Here is a 26022-nt window from a genome sequence, read left to right on the forward strand (position 1 = left end):
TTAGTGTGTTCAGTACTAAAAATAGGTAATTGTAGATCGATGTTGATGTAAGATTGTAAATATATCATGTCACTTGTCAACCTATTAATTATTCATTTTAAATTTTAAATTTTCCACACTAATTACATTAAATCAATAATTGATTATCCATTTTAAATTTTAAATTTTAATTTTTTTTCACTTTAATTATATTAAATTAATAACATTAGATTAAAAAATTAAATTAAATTAATACAGAATATAAGGTGATATAACTTCACGTATTTATTTAAATCAACGATTAGAATTTTATATAACTAAAAAATGTCTATTAAGTAATAATTTATTTAAAATAATTGATTAATAGTTTTGACTTTTTAATATGAAAGTTTAATTAATTTTATGATCATGGTTCTTGTGGGTTATAAACTGGTTTATATATTAATATGCATGTCTATTTGTATCAGATAAGATTTTATGAATTTTTGTGTATTTAATTTCTTTTTCCGAGAAAGTAAAGATATAAAAGACAATAAAACAAAAACAGGAATATGACCATACGAGTGGTGTAACATCCATAAAATTTAGGTAAAATTTAAACATTTCAAAATCATCCATTCTTTACAAATTGTTTTCAAAATAATCTAATAACAGAGTTTTCCCAGAAAACACAACATGAAAAACGAGGAGGTGCACGATCAAGCCTTCACCTTTCCGCGATCAACTAAAGTACCTGAAACAAAATCCACAGCAGTAAGCCCAAAGCTTACTGAGTTCTTCCCAGAGTACCACTACATAAATATAACCAATAACAACATGCATAATGAGCCTTCAGCTTGACTGGACCGCCTCCCAGGGCCTTCAGCCTATCTGGACCACCTTGCAGGGCCTACAGCCTATCTGAATCGCTCGTCGGGCCTGTGACCTGACTGGACCATCTCGCAGGGCCTACAGTTTATCGGGACCGCCCAGGGTATTTGGCCTTCAGCACCAAGCAGGACCGCCTCAACCCCACCATACACAAACCATGTCGATATATACATAACAATTAAACATATAACCGACCAACATACAAACAGGCAGATCTTACAGATCACTAAGCATGACATCATCCTATCTATCAGGATACAAATCTAACAGATCCCTACAACATACAAGCATACGATAACCATGATAACAATCTAAAAGGGTCGGCCTTAGTGCCTTAGACCCTGTTAGTATAGTGAGGAAACTCACCTCACAAGTAGTGTTGAGTCAAGAAGATCAAACCCCAACTCTCAGCTCCGATCTCGACTGCCTACAACCACCATGTGACTAACCTCATCAAAATCCTGAAATACCCTCAAGGTCAAACTTGGTCAACCATGATCAAAGTCAAAGTCAACAACCAAGGTCAGTGGTCAAGGTCAACAGTTCATGTTGACCCAACTCTTCGAGTGCATCTACTGACTCATTGAGTTCCTTCCTATCTCAGCAAAATCATGAAAAGCTCGATACAACTCGCCGAGTTACCACAGTAACTCGTCGAGTTCTTCATCATCCAGAAAGCGGGAAAACCCGACTCAGCTCGTTGAGTTGGCTAGGTAAATCATCGAGTTGTCCTATTCTTAATCCATTCAGTCGCTTTCCAAGTGAGTCTAATGCCTCCAAGTTATAAATCTGGTCCTCTAGGGTTGAGATACCACGTAAAGTTGCAAGCTTTACGTCCATGCATGAAATCATGGGCTAAAACACTCATTCATAGCTTAGTAAGGGGTCTATGGCATGAAGGAGGGCCAATACTTGATAAAGCTTAGAACTTTAGACTCAAAGAGCTATAAAACATCCAAATATGAAGTGGCAACTTCAAACAATGCATTATTCCAAGAATGACTCCAATATGGACCAAGAATAAAAATATCTTTTCATAGAAGTAGATCTAAACAATAAGAGGCCAAGGTTTGACTTTATACCTCAAAATGGTTGCCACAACAGAGTAAACACTGGATCTATAGCCTCTCCCTTCAACCAACTTCTTCAAGCTTCTCGTTCCTTCCAAAAAAGCACCAAAATCACTTTCTAAGCTCACACACACTCACACAAAAGGGCAAAATCACGAACTAGGGTTTTTCTCTGGACAAGGAGGCGATGAAGGAGGCCAATAATGAGAGTTAAGGCCTTTAAATATGGTGAAAACCCTAAAAATTAGGGTTTTAATGTCCAGCCTTCAACTCGTCGAGTTGGGGCCTTCCAACTCGTCGAGTAGACTTTGAAATATACGCGGGCATTAAACATTCTACACGATGAGTTGGAGCCTTCCAACTCGTTGAGTTGCCCTAAAAATACACTCGTCGAGTTGCCCTGAAAATACATATTTAAGCTTTTAAATTCATACCTGAAAATTTAGGATGTTACAAGTGGTGTACCTAGTTTTTATATTAACATTTGGTCATTCACTAATTAATCATCAGCATGTTAAATGTTGATATTCGACCTTCAATTTGAAAGGCCACTGTCTATAAAAAGGTAGGATCATGGTCTTGAAAGTTATGCATTGAGAAAGAGTGTGTAGGAAAGCTGGATTCCAAGAGTTAGACTCTTGGAAATTTGGAGTATCGGAGTTGGACTCTTGTAAAGCTGAAGTGGAGTAGTTGGACTCTTGAACGTCTAGTTCTCGAGTTTAACAAAAGAAAAGAAAAGAAGAGAAACGAAAGTCATGAGAGAAAAGAAAAGAAAAGAAAAGAAAAGGAAACAAAATTTTCTTTTGTGTTCCCGAGTTGGAGAGAAGTGGAAGGAAATTAATAATTTATTTATTTCTTTCCAAATCCTCCCAAATCGGAAGGAAAGTTAGGAGGGAAATTGATCTTACCATTTCCCTCAACTTCATTCCTTTAATGAAACTCGGGAACACAAATTTCTTATATTTTCTTCTCATTTCCACCAATTTCCTTTCTTTTCTCTTGTTAAATTGAATTCGGGAACGGGGTGGAAACGGAACTAGCACTCTAAAGACAATTACTCTTGCTTTCTAACAGTAAACTAAACCACCTTCCGGGGGGGCTCACAAACATGTTAAAATGCAATTTCTCAAATTCTATCAGACATTTTCACAATACTAACAAATATGGTAGTAGTATCGTTTTAGTGATATTTTGGTTTATTTTTTTAAATGAAAATAAAATACAAAAATAAAGGTTATATACGGAACAAATTCATGAGCCTATTAAAAATCTAGTGGTAATATAACAAAACAATTCGTTGTGTTGTGTTTTCACATGTTTTTTGCTATTTTCGCAGGGATCCCCAGAAAATAGTGACTGGTTTGGTAATTTGCTTAATTTTTTTTCTAAATCTTACAACTTATAAAATTAGACTATTTTTATCTTTCTCTCTATTTTTTTACAATCATCCGAACTCTATTATACAAACTAACAGATAACTAACCACAATGATAGTTATTTTTTACATATAATATAATCAAAGTGAACATCTTGTTTTATCTTGTCATCCATGAAGGTAGCAACATTGTTCATGCAGCACCATATGGTCCAAAACGTTGGTTATCACTTATCACCACAACGTTCATCCATTTCTTTGACTCACTTCCACCATCTGCAAATCATTTTCTGCAGTTATTTCACAACAACACATAAAATTAAGAATATGATTAGTGGTTTCATTCCTAGCATGACATATTGGGCAGAAGACCATATTGGGTCCATACGGACATAATTATAGAACATAACCATCGTACCTAATACATTATAAATCCTCTTTCCCATTTTCTTTAAAAAAATTAAAAAATTATGCATATTGCAAATATCAAATATCATATGTTTAAAAAATCAACTTTGATTATGTCAAAATTGTTATCATGTCCACTTCCCTTATTTGGGGAAATCTACTTTATAAATACCACTGAAGTTATATAAAACAATAAAATGGATAAGCTTAGAATCACATCCTGTAGAACTGATACTTCAATCATAAGAATCAAACCAGATAGATAGATCTTGTGACTTAATTTTTATAAGGTTTAAACTCAAACCTAATATGTATTGAAGTTTATTTAAACTTCTGTGAATTATATATATATATATATATATATATATATATATATATATATATATATATATATATATATATATATATATATTCTAAGTACGAATTAGATAAAATATTTGATGTAATATTGCAAATATGTATATGTTAATAAAAATCTAAATGTTGTTTGCATAATCATAGTTTCCACCTTAATTACAAGGTCCTTAAATGATGATTGTTGTTGATTCTTAAACAACATACTCCATCCAATTATATGGTCACACGTGTCATGTGTATTGGTCCATCTGGGACATCCCGGTCCATCGTGTCTTCAAAACCAAAGACCATTTATGATTTATGTTAGAGCCAGACTGTCATTTTGTCCCCACGGTTTCCTCATGCACCATACCCGTATCATATCAAAACCTCTTCTTATGGTACCATTATGGTCCCAAAGATAAAATCTCAAAAGTAAATTACACAAATCTTTTTTAGAGTCATTCACTAAGACTCGACGGATTAGGCGTCGGCAAAGCTCGGCAAACACCGTGCATTGTCTTCGACAAGTTTGGATCGGCAAGGCAACTCGATATATATCTACCAAAGAGAGAAAGAAAATCAACCATTTTTCCTTTTTTTACCATTTAATCCATTTTCAATTTTCAAAAAATACCATATTTTCAAAAAATAATATCCTCTTTTCAAAAATATAACCCTTTTTTTTTTTCAAAATTTCAAATTTTAAATCATTAATCCTCAATGTTCCTTAAAGTACAGAGCAACTCTTTCCAGCATGTTGAGTTTTGTCAAATTATACGGTAGTCACCGAAATGGTGTCAAATTTAAAGTCGTTGTCTTCTAATTCCTAGTGGATTGTGTGTTTAAATTTCTAACGGTCTTGTGTTTTAGTTTAATTTCAAGTGACCTTTTTAACTTTGTAGTGGTCTTGCGATGTTTTTAATTTCTAGTGGTGTGTTGTAATTTTCTTTTCTAGTTTAACGAAATTTTAGTTTTTAAAAAGTAGTATGTTTGAAAGGATTATTTTTTAAATTAATTAATATTTTTAATAAATAGCATGGCAAGTGTGGCAACTTATGCCATGTAAATGGAAAAAATTTGAAGCATTGCGGCAAATCATAGGTGATGCCTACGTAGATCATGGCAAACTTGGTATCACCCCCTTCAACATAAACGGATCGTAAGGTCCTTCATTATATCTCATTGTATGTGTGGTCCTACTTGGCATGTGTGGTTCCGTACATAAACATCGTGTCGATAGTTGGTATGCCTTGAAAATTATAGATCCCAACATTTTTTGGGTTGTTTTTGTTTATGTTAATGTATCACACATCAGTACATACAATACCTTATATATATATATATATATATATATATATATATGTGTGTGTGTGTGTGTGTGTGTGTGTGTGTGTTGGAGTCCCCTTCTTTTTATAAGAGCTTATTTGGAAGAGACAATCTTAGCATTCAAATATATCTCACATCATATCGGAGCTAGCGTTCGTACCCCATGACTAAACACATCTTTTTCTAACCTCGTCGAGGTTGTGTCTCTAAGAAAAAGTGTTAATGTATATTACAGCGGTTCGATATGGTCTTTATGTCTACGATATTTAGATACACATCATATATTTGAATTAATTCAAAAACTAATGTAAATATGAAACTTTGTTAAGATTGTATATTGTATGTTTCCTATATCTTTTCATTTGTATTTATTGAGAAGAGTGAACGACTCTTTAGAACCCTTTATGGCATCAACGCCAAAGCCCTAACCCTAAACCTGATCCTTCTCCTTCTTGATGGCTAAGAGTGTCCATAGTTTCTGGCAACCCTCTAGTGATGCCATCCACAATGATGGATGTCGTACCAAACCCACTAATAACCTCCTTCGCCTAGTCTATACTATAACCAATATCCAAAACAAAGTTTACATTATGGATGGAACCAAGGTTACATATTCATCATAGGTAAAACTCCTCAAGTTACATGCTCGTGGGTACAAAGTTCTGGCTCAAATTGATGATACCTGACCACCAACAAAAACCAATGCCAATTATGAGTAACAGGTTGAGATCAATGACATTGTCTTATAGTAGGTCTATGGGAAATTATCTGACGATCATCTTGTTTATTACCTTGAATCAGATATTACAGATCAACTAAACAATATTGGCAACCCCATCAAAGAACAACATTTAGTCTTGAAACTAGTTAGAGGTCTTATGTCGGAATATGACACCGACACAACCTACACCAACTAGATATTGCCCAATAAAGACATATCCCATATCGTGTTCCAAGCCTCCAACATGATCAACATCATCAACCTTGTTGAGAAAACTCCACAGGTGAAATTGGTCTCACCACCACCGAAGCCAACCCTCCTGTAATGTCCCAAAATTTTCATTTTAAAAACATAAGTAAAGCTGAAAACCACAATTCTAAAGTACATAAAACTCATTTATTCAAAAGTCATAAAGCATAGTATCGAACAACATATCATAAAACCAACAGAAGTCTTTAAAAAGAATCATAACAGTGATGTAGGTGTATGGTCACACCATGTCCTTTCCTTTCCTATCTAAACAAACTGAAAAATATTTAGTAACATCTTTACCTAATATATTAGATTTGGGGTTTTGTTATTGTTATTATTCGTAAGAAACAATTACCTAAATATGATAAGTTTTGCATCATTCAAAAATTCGGATAACTCACCATTCTAATAACATATTTAAACTTTAACATCATTTTTTCTTTAAGAAATATTTCAAAACTAAAATTACATATTTTTCTATTTACATGATGCAAATAATCAGGTGAAAATTTCTTTTCTCTACCAAGTATTGAGTCTTGCTCACCGAAGAACATGTAATATGAAATTTTAGAAGATAACTTATAGTTTTTATATATTTGATCCGAACATATCAATACCTTCATTTTATTCCCGTTGTTGACGGAATGTATATATTTATGAATAAAATAGTGGATACTTGTGTAAACTGTTCTAAAGAAACTTTTATTATATTTTATGCGTAGTGGGTGATCCGCCAAATATACAAATAAACATTGGTATTTTTCATCTAACAATGATATATATTTGAAAAGTCGATTAATTATATAAAGTTCAGTAGATTCTAATTCATGTAATCTTGTTTGGTTTATTTGATGAAAGTATATTGAAACCCAAATTCTGAAAAAAAAAATGTTAGGGTTTCAGACGATACTTGTTATGACTCATAATAAAACTGATGCCACTTGTCAGGTTCTGATGACCCTTGTTAGGAATTAATGCAGATAACGCACGAAACCAAAAGGCACACAAAGACACAATATTTACGTTGTTCGGTCAAGGTGACCTACGTCTACGGGTAGGAGCAAAGTATTCATTATTCACAGAGTTCTCAAACAAAGGTTACAAATACAACTAGTTGAGATTCATCCTACCTACTAAGAATACAAAAGATACTTCAAATGACTTAGCATACACCCCTATTTATACTGAAGGGATCAGGCCTAAAACCCTACTGGGACAAGCCCATAGGCCCATGAAATAGGTCAACCAATCACAATCCTCCATGCAACATCTTCTAAAGCTTTCATCCATGTCATACAACACATGAGCATCAACAATGCACATGATCGAGCACATTGAACCAGAATGGATCATCATGATTAACAGGCGGTGCATCATGAGCACTATTGACCCAAAATCCATCATGCTAGCACAACATGGTGTATTCCTTGAGCATTACCAACTTCTGAGTATCCTTGAACAATCTTGAGCATCATAGAGGACTTCATAGCATACATGGCTCATTATAGATACCGTGACTCATCAAGGAACCAAAATGGCGCACCTTGCACCAAGATGGCGCATCTTGCATGATTATTGCACATCTTATGCAAGGAAGGCGCAACTTCCTTCCAAGGAGGCATAAGATCTTCGAGGTTGGTGTAAGTTCTTCCACTTTGGCGTAACATCTATTAGAGTGGCACAACATCATCCAAAGTGGCACAGCATGTATGCCAATGGTGCAACATGCTTTCTAGTTGTCCCAAAACCTAATCAAATTGTGTAACTATGCATCAAGTTGCTCCTTTCCACTCCTTAGTGCTCAAAACCTCTTACAGATTCTCCATACCGTATTTTAGATGATCCGTTCCTTTGGCACTTGATCTGTCCCTTTGTTAGATGATCAATTCCCTTTGCAAATGACCCGTTACTTTGTTACATGCTTCATGAACCCCAAGTGCTCCATTTATTTCCAACTTCTCCATTGAACTCAAATACTTCATGATAATGCTCCAATTGTTCAAGTCACATTTAACAAGATTCATATAAACTATAGGGAAAACTCCATAAAAGTCTTTATAAAGGGTATGACTCATGGGGTGTTTAGTTGGTGTGATCATGTTTTCATGTGATTTTGTGTTGGTTGCAACCCATTTTGTGAAAAGAATTGTGCATTATAGAAGGTTATAACTCATGGGGTGTTTGGTTTGTGTTGACAGATATTGATGGGGTTCCTACAAGTCGGTAGGTTGATGGTTGTGTATCTTTAAGCCCCTGTGATATTAGTCGTAAGTCTTTAGGTCAATAATGGAATGGTGACAAGATCTTTGTAGAACCGTAAGCCTATCGTTTTACTGGTTAGAAGGTGTCACAATGTATCGTAAACCAGTAGTTGTATGATTCATATGGGTGGGACCCGATAGTCATTTTATTAAGACTCTTAGGTCTCATATTGTTAGTCTTATTGGCATGTTTGGGTCTTAGTGCATTGATTGGGAGTCAAGTGACTCAGTGACCAGCCGATTTGGATCATGGGGACAGTAAAAGTTTGTTGGAAATATTAAATAATCATCCAAAGTCTCTTGTTGAATGTTTTCATTATGAACCCCATTTTCTTGTGGGTTGTCTGTTAGGTTCTTGGTTACAAATGGCGGATATCGGTTCTGAAATCTTGAGTCATGAAAGTTAGTTGTAATACCACAAGTGTCATTTCAGGTGGAGGTACACCTAAACTGATGAGGGATTTGGATGCAATGTGATATTCTTGGGTCGGCCTTCATTATAGTTGTGGGATCAGCGAGTTATTGATGACTTACCAAGAAGTCAAGTATGTATTTAAGGTTATTGGGTACAATCTTTGGATTAGGATTAGGTAAAATTCACGGTCGATATATTATGAGTATTGCTTCTACATAGTTAAGTGGTGTTCTTAGTTAGGAACTAGGGGAGGGTACGATAAATGGATGATCAAAAGTCCTAAGGAATAATTTATAGGGTTTAAATTGATGTGTTCCAGTTTTTGAGAAGTATACTGCTTTGAGGGGTTATCGTTGTGATTTAAGGTATTCTAGTTAGGAGGAGTAAGTGTTGGATTAGTGTCTAAGTCCATAACTATTTTGGTATGTACTTGACCCGATGGTGCATGGTCCTTTTGGGTTGCCTTCACCAAAGCAGCTTGATATGATGAATTATGGAGAGAAAGGAAAAAATATGATTTATTAATATATTATGATAATAATATATTAAAGTAGAAATCATATTGTTTAATTAATATTAGTCAAAAATTAATAAGAATTAAGTTTGTGGCTAAAAAAGATTAATTAAACTTAAGGGACTAGAATTGTAATTATAAGATAATTGCAATTACGCTATGGATTACCTTATAATATAAGGTTGGATGAATTCTATGGAGAAACCCATTAGAAATCGTCCAAGGCTTATTAAAGAAGGGTCCATGGGTTGCTTAGTGCCTAAGCATCCAAATTAGGGTTTCCTAGTTGAAAACCCTAATAGCCTACATGTATATATAGTACCCTTAAGCCCTAAAAACGTGGTGAACTTGTTTTCTAGGGTTTCCACACATTTTGGGCAGCCTCCTCTCTCCTTATTCTTCATCCTCTTGCTCTTGGTGTTTGTGAATCATTAGAGGAGTGATATTTGTGACTCTAAGCTTTCTAAAGTCATTACAAGGAGGAATTGTGATTGTTATTGCTACATAACAATCAAGTTAATATGTTAATTCTTAAACCCATTCTTATGTTAATATTAATTATCATATGCTAGATTTAGGGTTTAAAGTCTTGGATGAATAACATGTACAATAAAGAAACCTAGATCCAAGCATTAGGGTTTGTATTAGCACATAGGATGTTCTTATGGCTAAAACCCATCAGTAAGGTAGTTGTTTCAGTTCTCAAGCAGAGCAATTGGATTTCTTTCATTGGCTCAGGGAAAAGTATTAAGGTTAATTCTTTTGGAATGATAAGTGAATTCTGTTAAAATGGGGTTTGGATGGTAGGGTTGGAAGGTGGTCGTCTATATGGGATGAATCTTCAGTCTTAAACAGAATTCAGGAAGTACGGGCATGATCGATTAGGATGGTAGAGGAAGTAGTAAGGAATAATTTCGAGGATGAAATCTAATTTAAGTGACAGAGAGTTGTAACACCTTATTTCAAGTCGTTTCTTAATTTAGGTCACTTACCTAAAGATCAATTATCACAAGGCTTCGGGATTTGAGGAAAGATGGATTTAGACCCATTTGGATGTGTGTAATGTAGATTATATGATCCAAGAGTCCGGTTAGTGCTTTGGACTTCAAGGGTATAATGGTAGAAGTGATGCTTCAGGCCTTTTATTGAATTAGGGTTTTAAGTTTCGATGATTTTAAGTTAAAGGAGATTAACTGAAATTGTAGGGTTTCTCATTACCCTTACGAACATATAAATAACACCGAAAGTGGATTGGGGATGCGGAAATTGTGACCGTCAGAAGTTATGAAGATTTTTGGTTAAGTCAAGTACGTTGGGCATACTAGGCACAAGTGATCGCAGAGGGAAACCTGGTACGTTGGGTGTACCAGGAGTGTGATGGGCGTATGCGGTGCAAAATCAAACCCTAATACTGAGCGTTTGAGCCCGATTTAAGCAAGTTAACTTTTGGGAACTCTCTCAATATTCAACATACATCTCCCTAAAGCAATTATCTCGAAACCCTAGCCCCATTGTGAAGATTTTGAGTCTCTTGTGTGTTTTGGTGCACCTTGGAGAAAAACGAACTCATTGGAGAAGTTTTGGTTTTCTTGGAGCTTGTAGATCCATGCCTTATTCACCTTTATCTATCTTTTGGAGGTATAAAGTTTCAAAATTGATGGCTATCTGATGTAGATCTAGCCTTAGGTTATGTTATGAGCCTGTTTTGGAACCATTATTTGGATCTTGTTAATAGAAGTTACCACAGAACCTTTGAGCCCCATTTTTAGTCATTTTTAAGGTCATTAAGCTATGAAAATCGGATCTTTATGAATATAATCCTTCCATGCATGAGTTGGTGGTCATTTGATGAAGTTAGAGATTTAGGGCTTAGGTTTGGATACCATTAAGCCATGAAAAGTCATAAATTCAGGAACTTTATGACTTAAGACGTCGCATAAGAATCAGATCTGGAAGTTATGCATGTTGTCTTAAGGCATTAAGAGGTTTGGAGCTGAATTTGGGCTTCAGCATCGTACGCGGGGCGTACGCACCTGAATGGCTCTTAGGCCATTTTTGAGCCTTGAGACATTTTGGGTTTGGGTCTTTCTTTGTTGGGCCAAGTATAGGAAGGGTAAAATAGTCTTTTACCAATTAGTGTGAGAAGATATGAAGTGGACCATGGATTATGGGGAATTATCTTATTTATTGATAAGGGATATTTGTATGTGTTCGGTGTAAAGAGCCTGGTAGCAGCAGCGCGTGTGATTTGGTTATCTTTAGTTGAGGTGACTCTCCTCACTGTACTTGTGGGTCGAAGGCACCAATGTCTGCTCACTGGAATGTGTTATGTAGATTGTTACATGTCTGTGTGACTCTTTCATGTATGATATATGCTTGTGTGCATATCGGGCGGGGATTGAGGAATATGTTGGGCGAGGCCCATGGCATGTTAGGATCAAATTTGTACGGGTGGAGCCTAATGTCGGGCAGGGCCCAAAGGATGTCGGGGGAGGCCCATTGTATGTATGGAATGTGGTATTTTGTTGAGGACACACTAAGCTTTGTGCTTACGGTTTAAGTTTTGTTTCAGGTATTTCTGGTTCGAAGGGGAGGGGCTCGGCTTCATCGTAGCGCATCCACCAATGTTTCCGCACTTTTATGATTTTTGGATTGTACTTTGATAACTATTTTTACTTTGACATATTTCTGGATGATTGATATGGTTATTTGGTGGTTATGGGTTGAATTAAAAGTGAAATTTTTACTTATGATTTTATGAATGTTACACCATATATACCTTAAAAAACTTTCATAAATTTGGTATTTATTAAGCACACAAAAAATAGTTTGTTTGTATATAAATACATAAATATATCTAAATATATTTTTATAAAAAAAATGTAAACACATATTTTATAATATATATACATATATATATATATATATATATATATATATATATATATATATATATATATATATATATATATATATATATATATATAAACACCTATTTTATAATAAATGCATTTGTATATACAAACAAGTTTTTATAAAAAAAAATGTATACAAACACATATTTTATAAAAATGTACACAAACATGTTTTTATATAAAAAAAATATACAAAGACTTATTTCATAGTAAACATATTTTTATATATTTATGTATACAAACACGTTTTCCTAAAAAAAAATATACATACACGTTTTTATATGTAAATATATAGAAATACGTTTACTTTGAAATAGATGTTTGTACATATTTTTTTTTTACAAAAGTATGTTTGTATACATTTTTATAAAATATGTGTTTGTATATATTTTCTTTATAAAAATGTGTTTGTATATAAATGCATTTATTATAAAATAGATGTTTATATATATATATATTTTTTAAAATATGTCGTTGTATATATTTTTTTACAAAAAATGATTTGTATATATTTATGTATTTATATGCACATAAAATATTTTTATGTACTTAATAAATACATAATTTATAAAAGTTTTTAAATGTATATATATGTATAATAACACATTTTACATAAGTGTATTTCAAGCAATTTCATATCCCTATGTTTTTTATAAATATGTATTTAAAATAAAATATATATATTTTTATAAATAAAAATGTTTTTTAGAAAGGTTTTTATATAGACATTTTGCATACAAACATGGTTTTTTAAAATTATATAGAAAAAGAAGAATTTTTATGTGAAAAATATGTTTTTTTGTATAAATATTATTTTATATAACATGCAAAATATATTCTATATATATATATATATATATATATATATATATATATATATATATATATATATATATATATATATAAGATGTAACAAACTAAATTTATGATGGATTTGTGACAAAATCTTGAAATCTAGACCAAAAGTGTAAATTTTGGACCAAATTTGTAATAAAATTTAAAATATAGGTTAAAAGTATAATTTTGGAAAGTTTGATGATCTGTTAACCTGTAAAAGGGTCAAAATAAATACAATTTTTAATTTTTGAGACTTAATTGAATTAAAAAACATATAAAAACTAAAGCGATTACGAAATCAAATATTATAAAGACTTTTATATATTTTTTCCTAAATTATAAAGCAAATATTATAAAATGACAATTGGGGTTAAGTGTTCTTACTGAACCTATTAATGACTTAATTCATTAAGTCCATCACCCCACTCGGCCAATCATATAATGTGATCGGGCATAAGTCATAACTTCAATCGAATGGTCCAAAACGTGGGTCCCGACAAGTCCAAACTAAAATCTCCCAGATTAGGGTTTTCTAATCCCTAATTAGGGTTTCCAACCCAATCACAAGCCAATTTGTCGAATGGTTAAGTCTTTTATTATTATTAATTGGAGTCTAATAAGTCGGGCACCACCCACTACCACCTCGAGTGGTGGTGTTCAATGGCGGTTCACAGCGGCAGCCACCACCTCATGGTAGTAGTGGTTATGATTTTAGGCTAAAATGGAGAAAATCATTTCAAACATTCACCCAAACACACACATACATATATACACACAACCACCCAAAGTGGCGACTGGTGGTGGCAGAACGGTGACATATGGTGGCAACCACCACCTCACGGTGGTAGTGGGAGTTTTCTTTAAGTTTTCTAGCTGAGAATGCTTATACAACTCCATACCGATAACACACACCAATACCATATCACATACACAGCCACCCCCTTACGGTGGCTGGTGGCGGCATAAGTAGACAGCATTGCGGCAGCCACCATGGTTGGCTGCCATGGTGGTTGTTTATGATTTCCGGCCATCTACACACACATACGATTGAACACGTTACAACAACACACACACACACACACCCACTTCACGAGCTAAGAACACACCCACTATTTCATGGTGACATGCGGTGAAGGGAGAGTAACAGTGAGAGGGAATAGCTGCATGGCGGCGACTGCGATGTAGGGGACGACAAAAGAGGTGAAGACGGTGTAAGGGGTGGGTGCCTTTATCGGAGGGGGACAACAACGACAATGAGCTCTGCTCTTCCGACTACACGATGTCGACTCGTCGGTCTCTACTTACACCGACAACAACAGCGGTGGTATCAACTCGGGGTTACGATCTCGACGGAGGAGGTAGTGGCGGCTGGAGGGGTGGAGGAACAAGGGTGGCGGCTGAAGAAATATTTTAGGGTTAGGGTTTAGTGATGCAACGAGAGGGAATGAAGGCATCGGGTTTAACCTCGTGATCCATTCAAACTTTATTCGAAATTGACACAATTGGTCCCTCCCACTCATAATCTTTTCAAAACAAATCCATAAATTACCATTCAACCATCAGCATTCCAAAATTCTTTCAATTTAAATCCAATATTTACCAAATACCCCGTGACTTCTGAAAATCTTTACATACAAATTCGAAAATCATACTTAACCCCCAATATTCAGAAGTTATGACATTTAACTCTCAAAACCAACGTCTTGCTAAATTATGGATTTAGAGCTACTATTCATTGATTAATTTAATCTATTTATTTATCCAATAAACAGAATGTTACGATCGCAGGCTTTTTAATAAAGTCGTTGAAATTTTTTTTGAAAAAAAAACCAAAAAAAAATTATTTTTTTTATTCTCTTTCATCGAATTTATTAAAAAAACTGTGATATATATATATATATATATATATATATATATATATATATATATATATATATATATATATATATATATATATATAATGACATGTTGAATTTATTAGTTTTAATCTCAATTTTGATATGTGTTTTGATATAATGAATAGGAAGATAGATAACAAGTAAAAATTAAAAAAAATATATATTTAATTTTTTTTAAAATAAAAATAAAAATTTCAATGTATAAATAAATGACAAATTAATCATTTTTTTTAATATAAACAACAAATTAATGATCTTATTTTGAAAATAACAAAACCACAACAAACCTGATTTTTTCCAGATAAAATCATTTCGTAACCCAATTTTAAAAAAATAACATAACAGATAAAAAGTGATAAGCCATTACATTTGACCATTTGTGAGGAATTTCGCAATAATAAATTGATACAAATTTCCTTTTCTATAAATACCAGAGATGCTCCTGCTTTCTTGTCTCTATTCACCATTTTTGGCTTCTTCTTTCTCTCTCTATCTCTCTGTCTCTCTCTTTCGCACGTATTTGAACGTATATACATATATATGCTACAACCACCTGCAACCGTGCTAGGAGACAGCGCCATTCCAATACCTTCCTTCTGCCAGTGTTGTCAAGAATCAACCCACCCGTACCAATTCCCATATATCACCGGATTCCATGTCCATTTTCTATCCTATTTCATAGCACAGACACCGACGAACAAGTTTCGTGAGTTTTCAGAACTGAAAACTCTTAATTTATATACATTTTAAGCACTTTGAACGGAGTTGATACTGTTTTTATGCTCGATTTGCTACTAATTTGGAGTTGCTGTTCATTGATTTGCAGGAGAAGCGGAAAAGATTGTGATGAATATTATATACGAGCAAAAGTAAAAGAACAGATAGTTGTGTGAGGCTTTGAAGAAGAAGAAGAGACAGAAACAGAGTGTGTGGGTCAGCCAAAGGTGAGTCGTTTTCAATGGTATAACTTTATTTGTCTCTTTGTCAATTCATCGAACACCTTATGTGCTCGGCACCCTTCCACACTTGTGAAAGTGATTCATCATCAGTATCATCCCTTCTTCCAAGATTGCATTGTTTCCCGTCTCTGATTTCTTCTAAGCAAAATCAAAATCATAAATTCCTCAAAATTCGTCTGATAAACTTAGCTGGGGTATTGCGTCCTGTGGTCCTATTATCGGGAGAGATGATAATGATATTGATATTGATACGATCAGCAACAGATGCAGGAGACAACTTTGCGATCAATAATGAAAGCTTGAAAAGAAGGGTAAAGCAAAGTTGTGTGCAGAATTTGGGATCCCGGGGACACTCTACTCTCGTTTTCACTTTTTTCCTTGGTTCCAACAAAAATCAAAATCTTCTTTTACTTTTTCCATGGTTATTCGAGAAATCCCTTACACATACACCTACACATACTCAAACCTCTTCATTCCTTTCTTCACCTTCACCTTCACGTTAACCTTAATTTTTCATTTTACCTCGTATACTATACAATAGATTAGAGGGAGGGACCCCAAAGAATGATGACGTCATAAATGGTTCATAACTTCATATTGCCATTGCATTTGTTTTGTTGCAGTGTGAAGTGTGAAGAAGAATAATAGAGAAGATGCTGACGTGTATAACGTGCTCAAAGCAGCAGGTAGACGATGGAGGTGAGGAAGTGGGGGCGCGTGGGGCACCCGCCACCAAAGACGCCGTCAAAACCCTCACCACGCAGGTTAATACTATATACCTTACCTTAATCTTCTCGAACACATCTCTTTCTTTTCCTTCATTCCATTACCATACCATTGTCGTGTATATATACACATTAACACATTAAGTTTAATATTTAATATTTCTTTTATCATTCTAATGTTGGTAAAATCTTGATAAACGAATATGTGGGTTTGTTTTGTTGATAGCTTCAAAAAAATTATTTTAGATCCTATTCTTGTTAAAAGTTTTTATAGCTACTGTTTCCTTTTTTTAAAAAAGAGTTAAGTCTAGTTATAATTCTAGTTGGAATTCTAGTCGTAGTTCTAATTGGACTAAATTTTTGTTAGTTACAAGTAGGAAAAAAAAAGCTGTTATGTCGTCTATATTTAGATGTACACCCGCATACTTTCTACCTTCTCCCTTTAGGAGTGTCTAAATAAGACCATGTTTTATATCTTCAAAAAAGATTTATAATCTTAAATCTTTGACTAGATAAACAATTCAAGAACCACAAATAATCAAATATTAAAATAAAAAGAAAACCAATGCATATCAATAGAATAGCATTGAAACTGTGAAGCTGGTTACGTGAAAGAGTTGTTAAAAAATCGCAGTTTAAAGTTAAAGGGATGGTATTAATAAATATTTATATATATATATATATATATAAAAAAAAAGGTAAATTTGAAAGTGTGAGTGTAATGAAGATAAAAGATACGGAAGTAGGTGTAATTATTAATACAAAATGAAGGAACCAAATTCTTTTAACTGCCCAAGAAAGCTGATGGATGGGTGTGTTTCCTTTATGTTATTTCATGTGTTGGTGTTGTTAACTTTTTACAGTGCTGTCACAAATAATAGTGTGATGGCAGTAAATAAATTTTTGGCAGTTGCTCTAGTCATTCGGTAGATTTGGCTCCAGCCTATTCAACCAAGGGTATAATTGACAATTCCCCCTGTTTAAGCTGTAGGACAAAATAAATGAATTCTGAACCTAAATTTTGTCAAAAAGAGAGACTTGTACTTTTCATACTAGATCCCAATATATTTGATTCTTTCTTTTAAAAATTTTGTATGATTTGAATCTTTCGCTTTGTATTTTTCTTATTTGGAAGAAAATATTATTTTATGACAAGTGTATTTAATCGTTACAAGATAATGATTAAATTGAGAAGCTTCTAAAACTCGATTGTTTGTTCAAAAGGACCATTATAGAATGCTGTATATACAAGTCACGATATATATGTTTCTTTTCTAATGAAATGACTATTTTACCCTTAGATTTCAAAAAACAAATTTTATAGAGAATGGTTTAAAGTTTGTTATATTCCCTGTGATATATACCCTACAAAACAAGTGGATGTGTGGAAAAGACAGACAAACATCGAATTCCATGTTGGTAAAAGCGACACGAGACCCATAATTGAATACCCCTCGCTATTAATTCATTATTTTTCCACATTTGTACATGATAATATGTGTACTATTAAAACCTAAATTATTTTTTAAGAATAATAATAAATTGGAAGAAATTAACAAACAAACAAACAGATGAAGGACATGGCGTTGAAAGTTTCTGGGTCTTCAAAGGGAAAGCCACCCACAGGGCCAGGGAACAAAGGGTACAACTACAGAGCCTACACAGATTATGACACCACATTATCTAAAGGAATCAATTATCCTTACACGATACAACCACCTGAAAGTTCAAGTTCAGTCCCTCCAGTTTGGGATGGGGGATATGAACCCCCTCGACAATCCGGTCATTTGGTTTTGGATGAGGATGATGACCCTATAGAATGGATGGCTCAAGTGGAGCCCGGTGTTCAAATTACATTTGTGTCCTTGCCTAATGGTGGAAACGACCTCAAACGGATTCGATTCAAGTAAGTCGGTTGTCAATTATTTGATTTTGATTTAGCAATAATTAAACCGTGTGACTTGTCTACATGCAATGCATATGGTCCCGTTAATCAATGTGGGGACCAAATTATACTACAATGGTCCTTGTATTTTTCACTATCGTATGAAAATCTTTAATTTTATTATTAATTAATGAAAACAGCCGAGAGATGTTTGACAAATGGCAAGCGCAAAGATGGTGGGGAGAGAATTACGATAGAATTATGGAGCTGTACAATGTGCAGAGGTTCAATTGTCAAGCGCTTGACACGCCTTCTAGGTCGGAGGATGGAGGGGTAATCTATCTAATCCATCTGTCTCTCTATCTATCTGTCTATCTATCTGTTTTCATCTGTATATTTTATATGATGAATATATTGTGTAGAGGGATTCGTGTTATTCGAAGCTTGGATCAGTGAAGGACAGCCCGATGATGAACCCAATGAGGAGCCATCAGTATAATAATGGGGGTCCCGGTGGGGGTGTGTATGGTGGGCCGTCGGCAATGTCCATGGATGCATCGAGGACCACGACATCGTCTCGAGATGAGGCGGGGTCGGTTTCGATTAGTAATGCGAGTGATGTTGATTCGGAGTGGATAGAGGAAGATGAGCCCGGTGTTTATATTACAATCAGACAATTGGTGGATGGAACACGTGAGCTTCGGCGTGTCAGATTCAGGTAATCGCAGCTCCAGTCTCGTTGTCATCCCATCCATTCATATCTTGATTGATGAGTAGTTGACTGTTTTTTGTATTTTGTTGTTAATGTGTGTAGTCGTGAGAAGTTTGGGGAAGTGCATGCAAAGCAATGGTGGGAACAAAACCGGGAGAGAATACAATCTCAATACCTTTAACGAGGATGGATATACTACTACTAAAAAACTCCAATCTAACGATATACTAAGATTTTTCTTTCTGCTTTGTCATCCATTTCAAACGGACTTGTTTTGTGTTGTTGTTGTTGTTGGTATAGCCCTGGTTTTGGGCATTTTTATACTTAGCCACCCATATTTTATTTCGTTTTTTTGTCCATCTATATGTTTTGGTTATTTTATTTGGTATGTTGTATTTATTTACACTCGGAAAACATAAGTTAGCAGTCTGTTGGAATTCTCAATTATATACATTACTTGACACAGTTGTCGGTAGTGCCCACTACTTTTTAATTGATTTATAAAAAATTGATATTATACAACTTATTGATTAATAAAGTTGGTAAACAAATTCTTCCCCTCAAATTAAATAGATATTTATTTAAAAAATTAAAAGAACAAACTTTCAAGAGCTTGACTAATTCTCTTCTTTTGATGCTATGTGGCTCGATAAGTTGTTCAAATTTATTAACTTTGGTTTGTAATTGTTTAATTCAAAGCATTTAAAATTGAAAAATTAAATATCCTCCAACCTTTTCTTCCTATTTATCTTTCATGTAATATTTTGATAAAACTAATTATATTTTAAAATACTTGTAATTGTTAGTATAAGAAGAGAATTAAGAAGAAAAATAGAATGATATTTAATTTCTTTTTAAAATTTTATAGAATATCTTAGACATTATAATGCCTATTGCCAGCCATTCACTTACATTTGTGCTGACATTACAACTAACCCCACCATAACATAATATAATCATACTTGAAAAATCCCAAATTTGCTCCAACAATTCACAACACAGTTGCTTACTAATTAAAAGGATTGTTGTAGTAATGAATTAATCAAAGTTTTAAAATCTCAATTGATATTTGGTAGTTGAATGTTTAATGTTTTGCTCTAACTTCTAACCTGTAATTTTTTATCCGTCAACAAACTCAGATTGCAAGAAACACAGCAAGCAATACAAATAATATTTTTATAGAAACAAGATAGATAGTATGTCAAAGTAGAGAACAAGCACACAAATTTATAAAATTAAGGAAAACATTCACACGCATACTTTATGATTAAAAGTAAAAATAAAGCAAACTAATAGCATTTGAGTTTGAAGTGAGGTGATATTATTTATTATTGTTATTCATCCAGCCACCTTACCGCAATAACCTCTATCATAAGATCTCCCAGGAAACAAGTCAGATCTCCCATTACGTACCCAAACTTTTGCATGCTGTTGCTGATGCTGTCTGGGAATAGGAATGGGACCCACACCCACTCTGGTTGAACCAACCATAGCCATGTGTCCCAACTTGTCACCAGTCTCAGAAACACCACCTCCCCCTCCTGTTACTACACAAAACACAATGTTTTTCCAGTAAGGAGTTGTTTCGTTTTTACTGAATCAATGATTCTTTATTTTGAAGTTAATCTGGACGGAATTTGCTCTCCAACTCCTCACGATAACATTTGATGAATATTGTGAAAAGCGTTGGTTGGAATGTAAGGGTAAAATGGTCATTCAGACACTTTATTTATTTATTCAAGAAAAGAAACAATTCTTACCTGTAGTATTGTACTTTCCAGGAGGAGGTCGATATTTTGGTTGTCTGGCAGCAGCACTAGCACTGTTCTTGTAGGTCTTTTCCTTCTTTACTCCACCCGGTCCCTCATAATTATTATTATTCACTTCCACTTTATGATGCACCCCTGTACCAAAATTTATAAATATCAAGCTTTAATTTTTATTTTAAAATATTCCAAAAAGAAATATAAAAATAAAAACAAAAACAAATACCTGTGTTTAAGGCCGCATGCACTTTTGCAGAAGAAGTAACATGCACAGCTGGCTTCACACTAGACAAATGACCAGAATACCCATATTTCTGCTCCATGCCTCCTCCTCTCCCATTTATTCCAACAGATGGAGACATCCTGGCAGTAGAAGCAGGCTTATGGCGAAGAGACGGGGGAATATAGTAACAACTCTGCAGATTTATTTTTAAAAAAATAAAAAAAAGGCATCTCTTGTTATTGATTGATGATTATGATATTTTATAGTTTGACAGAAATGGCAGGCAGGGATACCTGGAAGAAAGGATGCTGAAGGGCCTCTACAGCTGTCGGCCTCTTGCATGGGTCCCAAGAACAGAGAGCCTACGTGTTCAATATGATTGCATATTATCAGGCAGTTCTGAAAGGCCAAAATGGTAATTTAAAACCACTACACTACTTACAGAAATCAAATTCACTGCCTCCTTGCTTGCAGATGGTATTAATGCAGAGAGATTTACACCACCAACCTGCAATGCCAATTTACAAATAAACTTGACTTTCTATAGTTGACTTTTGCAAACCATTTTACTCCAAAAGCTTTACAAAAACTTCAAATAATAACCAAAATTGCAAGACAAAACTTTATATTGCATTTTTAAATTAATGCATGATTAAGTAGAATCAGCTCTTCAGTTAATTATGCATCTGCATGTATCTTAATAATTCAATGCATGTTTGCATGTTTATCTTAATCAAACAAAAGAAAATAGATTATGTAAAAGAACTTAATTATTTAATTATGCATCTACATGTTTATCTCAACAAAACAAAAGAAAATAGAATCCATAAATGAAGTGTCGGATTCGTTTTTTTTAATGTGTATTTTAATATTTGATCATTTGTACTTCTGGTTAGATTATAAATCAAAAACAAAATGATAAATACTTTTTTGAAGATATAAAGCTTAATAGTTGTAAAGGATAAATTACATTTTGGTACCCGGGTATAGCTGATTTTTGCAATTTTGGTCCTTATTTACAGCGTTTTTTGTCCATGTTCCACGTATATTGACTATTTTTTATCCCCGAGTATAGCTGATTTTTGTCTCAATTATAGTCATTTTACTTGGAACAGGGACAAAAAAAAACATTATAAGAGCCTTAAAAAACGACCAATATTGCAAAAGAACACTTTTTGGGACCAAATTTAAAAAAATCAGCTGCACTTATTATGTAAGGACCAAAAATGTAATTTAGTCTTTAACTAAAACAAGACAAACTAACCTCTGGAAACTGATAATTGATTGTACTTGCTAGTTCGAGTCCCTCGCGCCATGTGCTTTGCGTTGGGCTGCCTATCACACAGCAGATTTTGTAAATTTCATCTGCTTCACTGCATAAAAGAAAACAAGATAGTATTAGTATGTAAAACCATTAATTAAGATTTAAGAATATGGCATGATTTTTATTTATATAGTTTAAAGGGCCATATACCTTGAACCAGGAAAAAGAGGGCGAAGAGTAAATAATTCAGCCATGATTGCACCCATCGCCCATAAATCTGTAATTGAAATAAAAACAAAAATATATTATACTCCACAAATGTTGTAAAAGATCTCAAGAAATATCACTATAAAAATCCATCAACCTACCAACAGCAGAACCATATGTTGGTGACTGGAGAAGCACCTCTGGGGCCCGATACCTGCACGATCCACATTTAGAAAGCTAGTAAAAGGAGAGTAAAAGAATGGGTAAAGAAGGGAAAATAGATAAAAGGTTAATGTCTTAATAAATTAAGTCGGGTTTTTTTCGCTTATCCATTAAGTTATTTTGTCCAGATTAAGTAAAAAAGAAACAGTCATGTCATGTATAGTTCTCGAGATTAAGTTTAACCAGTTAAAATAATTAAGTTGAAAAGCAACGTCTCTATGAGTAAATTGCAAAATGGTCCCTGTGGTTTCCAAGTTTCTTTGGTTTTGATCCCTAAAGGAATCTTTTTTTCATAAAATGGTTTTTATTCCAGTGTGAAAATATATAAACTCACCAGCGTGTTGAAACATACTCGGTGTATGGTGGTTGGGATGTAATCTCACGAGCAAGACCAAAATCAGCTATTTTTATCACACTCTTTGAAACAAGCAAGTTCTCTGACAACATGAAATCTTTTCATTATAAGCCAGAAAATATTTACAACACAAAATAAATGATAAAGCGACTCTATTCATTCAAGAAAATACCTGGCTTAAGATCACGATGGAAGTAGCCATGTTGATGCATGTATACGAGGCCTTGAAAAACATTGAAGCACCAGTTTCTAATTTCAGTTTCTGAGAAAGGCTTCACTCTGTCTTTCATAAGTTGGTAAAGACTACATTCCTAAAAGAGAAATTTAATGATATTTATTAAACAAATGTGAAAGCAAATGACAGCTAACACACAATAAGAAAAAGCTGTGTACCATGTATTCGAACACAAAGTACAAAATGTCATTTTCCCTAATAACTTCCTTCAGCTTCACGATATTTGGATGATTCATCTTTCGCAGTGACTGTCAAGGGTAAAAAGGTCAATTTGTGAGCTTGGAGTTATGACAATGGAATGACTAAAGGATGTTGTTACAGTGTTACCTTGACTTCTCTCAAATTTATGCATTCTTCCCATGAATAATATTTTCTTTTCATTTTCTTAATAGCAACCTGCACCATTATACATAGACTTTGATAAATGCATTTACTTAGTTTTGAAAGATTCTTTAATCAAGGGAAACCTACCACTTCACCATTATGTTTGTTCAATGCTCTCCAGACAACCCCAAAGGTCCCATTACCAACTTCCTTGATTATCTTATACCTGGATTAAAAAAATGAAAAACCTTGAATGATCAATATGATTTCACAATCTAGTTTGACAAAAATGTAAAAAGAAAATTCATCTCACCTTTCCATTTTCACTATTACAGCTCCACGTAGTGCTTTATTTATGAAGAAGAGACACAAACATAGAAGAAATAACACGCTTTACCTAGAAAACTACAGAAGAAACTATAAAATATGAACCACCAGCCTGGCTGTTGTAGCTGTATCCACCTTCATTCTTCATGCATAAGCAGGCATGTATGCTTCTGATGGACAATCCTCACAGCCTTATTTATAAAAGACACCCGATCAATGATGTGAAGACATTGACAAGGCAAATGAAGCAAAGACAGATGAGAAATGCAGGGCATCTTGACACTGATCCAGGAATAGATAAAAGCAGAATACTCGTAGCCAACAATAAGACACTTGAAATGGCTATCTCGTTTACTCTACTTAAATTCAGTTGCAAAATCTTTGACCAATATCTACTGTAAAATCTAACTGAACCATGGGAATAAAGGACAAGTGTTGCTAAAATTAAGATCAGACCAACAATAATGCAGCATTTACAAGCAAGATTCAGCCCTACAAGATGAAAACAGAAACGGAATGATGTCAGAATACACCACACAATCAATTCTGTATTACCACAAATGATAGCATACACCTCAGATAACAAAGTAAATCAGCTTACTTGTAAATGTAAAGCGACATATCAAACACCAGTCTCAGGTTAAAATGGCATTACGCCTGCTTAACTGCTCATATACAGTAGGCTCACTAAGTGCAATTGAAGGAAACAAAATGGAAACCTCCAAGGATGAGAAAACGCCAATCGAGCACTTCCTGGAATGAAACAACCTGTCTCTGGAAACAATCTGACAAAAGGCACACTTGCTCCATGTTTCAGTAGAGATTAAAACCTTTCCAAGCTGACAAGATCAAATAAACATAAATTAGCTCAACTTAGTTCATTGTCATATGAACAGAGCTCTATATACACACCAACAGACAATACTATATACAGATAAAGACTCATAACTGGCCGATTTTGGTCTAACTTTTGCAAAATTGGAAAGATGTAAACTTATAACTTAAGAAGGGCAAAATGTTGAAAGTTACATTTAAGTCTTGTGTCGAGAAAAAAAAAATGAACCTATGGAAGTTAATAGGATGAATTCTGTTTTACTCGATAGTTTTGACCAAAGTCCAGCACGCAGGCTCGCCCAGAATATAATATGGATACGATAACTAATAGTCTAATACCTAAAGAAATCCAAACCAAATCAAATTAACCTGATCAACACGTGAAACAATAAAAATCGAACATAACTGAGATCCGATTCTATGAAATCAACAAACAAATAATTCAACCTAAAAATCAATCGCATATCGTTCAGCACATCAATCAAAGAGAAACAAAAACATAGAAACGATGAGATCTAATTGAAAGAGGAGATTATATGATGATAATAGTACCTGGTGTAGGGCAAACGGCATAACCTTAAGGTAGCCACAGGAGGACAAAGGCCTAACTTCAGGCTCTTAGATGAGAGAGAGATAGAGATGAGACACCCCCCACCCACTGTGTTTTCAATTGTGTTTGTTTTGTTTTGTGCGTCTTCTCTTTCACAGGAACGGATCAGACGATTTGGCCAACCCTAATATTTATACTCGCGGTATATACCTTACGTTCTCTTTGGATGCCCTTGGCTCGATGAATTCTCTTTG

The 26022-nt window shown here is 34.1% G+C and overlaps 2 protein-coding genes across 3 annotated transcripts; one reads left to right on the plus strand and one right to left on the minus strand.

Annotated features, from left to right (window-relative positions):
• The first annotated feature begins 15629 nt into the window (after window positions 1–15629).
• Window positions 15630–19908, plus strand: LOC145000095 (protein Brevis radix-like 1). The gene is made up of 7 exons (XM_078959245.1): window positions 15630–15886; window positions 16007–16124; window positions 16763–16903; window positions 18436–18770; window positions 18950–19082; window positions 19172–19467; window positions 19564–19908. Exons 3-7 carry the CDS (start codon window positions 16793–16795, stop codon window positions 19640–19642), a joined length of 954 nt encoding a protein of 317 aa, XP_078815371.1. The 5' UTR covers window positions 15630–15886; window positions 16007–16124; window positions 16763–16792; the 3' UTR covers window positions 19643–19908.
• Window positions 19909–20621: 713 nt separating this feature from the next.
• Window positions 20622–25995, minus strand: LOC145000094 (cyclin-dependent kinase F-4-like). Of its 2 annotated transcripts, XM_078959244.1 has the most exons (16): window positions 25771–25995; window positions 24986–25223; window positions 24371–24876; window positions 24205–24283; window positions 24061–24129; window positions 23892–23981; window positions 23671–23809; window positions 23478–23580; window positions 23083–23135; window positions 22925–22991; window positions 22715–22823; window positions 21893–21958; window positions 21744–21812; window positions 21454–21643; window positions 21222–21365; window positions 20622–21008 (listed from the first exon to the last, which is right to left on the minus strand). In XM_078959244.1, the coding sequence occupies exons 3-16, from the start codon at window positions 24376–24378 to the stop codon at window positions 20800–20802; spliced, it is 1395 nt and encodes a 464-aa protein (XP_078815370.1). In that variant the 5' UTR covers window positions 24379–24876; window positions 24986–25223; window positions 25771–25995; the 3' UTR covers window positions 20622–20799. The 2 variants fall into 2 exon arrangements, with proteins under 2 accessions (XP_078815370.1, XP_078815368.1); XM_078959242.1 differs by lacking the exons at window positions 24061–24129; window positions 24205–24283; window positions 24371–24876; window positions 24986–25223; window positions 25771–25995 and having other exon boundaries at window positions 20622–21002; window positions 23892–24000.
• Between the last annotated feature and the right edge of the window lie 27 nt (window positions 25996–26022).

This window comes from Lactuca saligna, chromosome 6, assembly GCF_052625555.1.
Source record: "Lactuca saligna cultivar CGN05327 chromosome 6, ASM5262555v1, whole genome shotgun sequence".
Lineage (NCBI taxonomy): Eukaryota > Viridiplantae > Streptophyta > Magnoliopsida > Asterales > Asteraceae > Lactuca > Lactuca saligna.

Excerpts from the sequence above, each read along its gene's own strand:
- LOC145000095 (XM_078959245.1), top strand. The coding sequence starts at position 16,793 with ATGCTGACGTGTATAACGTGCTCAAAGCAGCAGGTAGACGATGGAGGT. Across the intron at positions 19,083-19,171 it reads CTAGGTCGGAGGATGGAGGG|AGGGATTCGTGTTATTCGAA; the intron begins GTAATCTATCTA and ends TATATTGTGTAG. Across the intron at positions 19,468-19,563 it reads CTTCGGCGTGTCAGATTCAG|TCGTGAGAAGTTTGGGGAAG; the intron begins GTAATCGCAGCT and ends TAATGTGTGTAG.
- LOC145000094 (XM_078959244.1), bottom strand. Across the intron at positions 23,136-23,477 it reads GAGTATGTTTCAACACGCTG|GTATCGGGCCCCAGAGGTGC; the intron begins GTGAGTTTATAT and ends TGGATCGTGCAG. Across the intron at positions 22,824-22,924 it reads CCTCTTTTTCCTGGTTCAAG|TGAAGCAGATGAAATTTACA; the intron begins GTATATGGCCCT and ends TCTTTTATGCAG.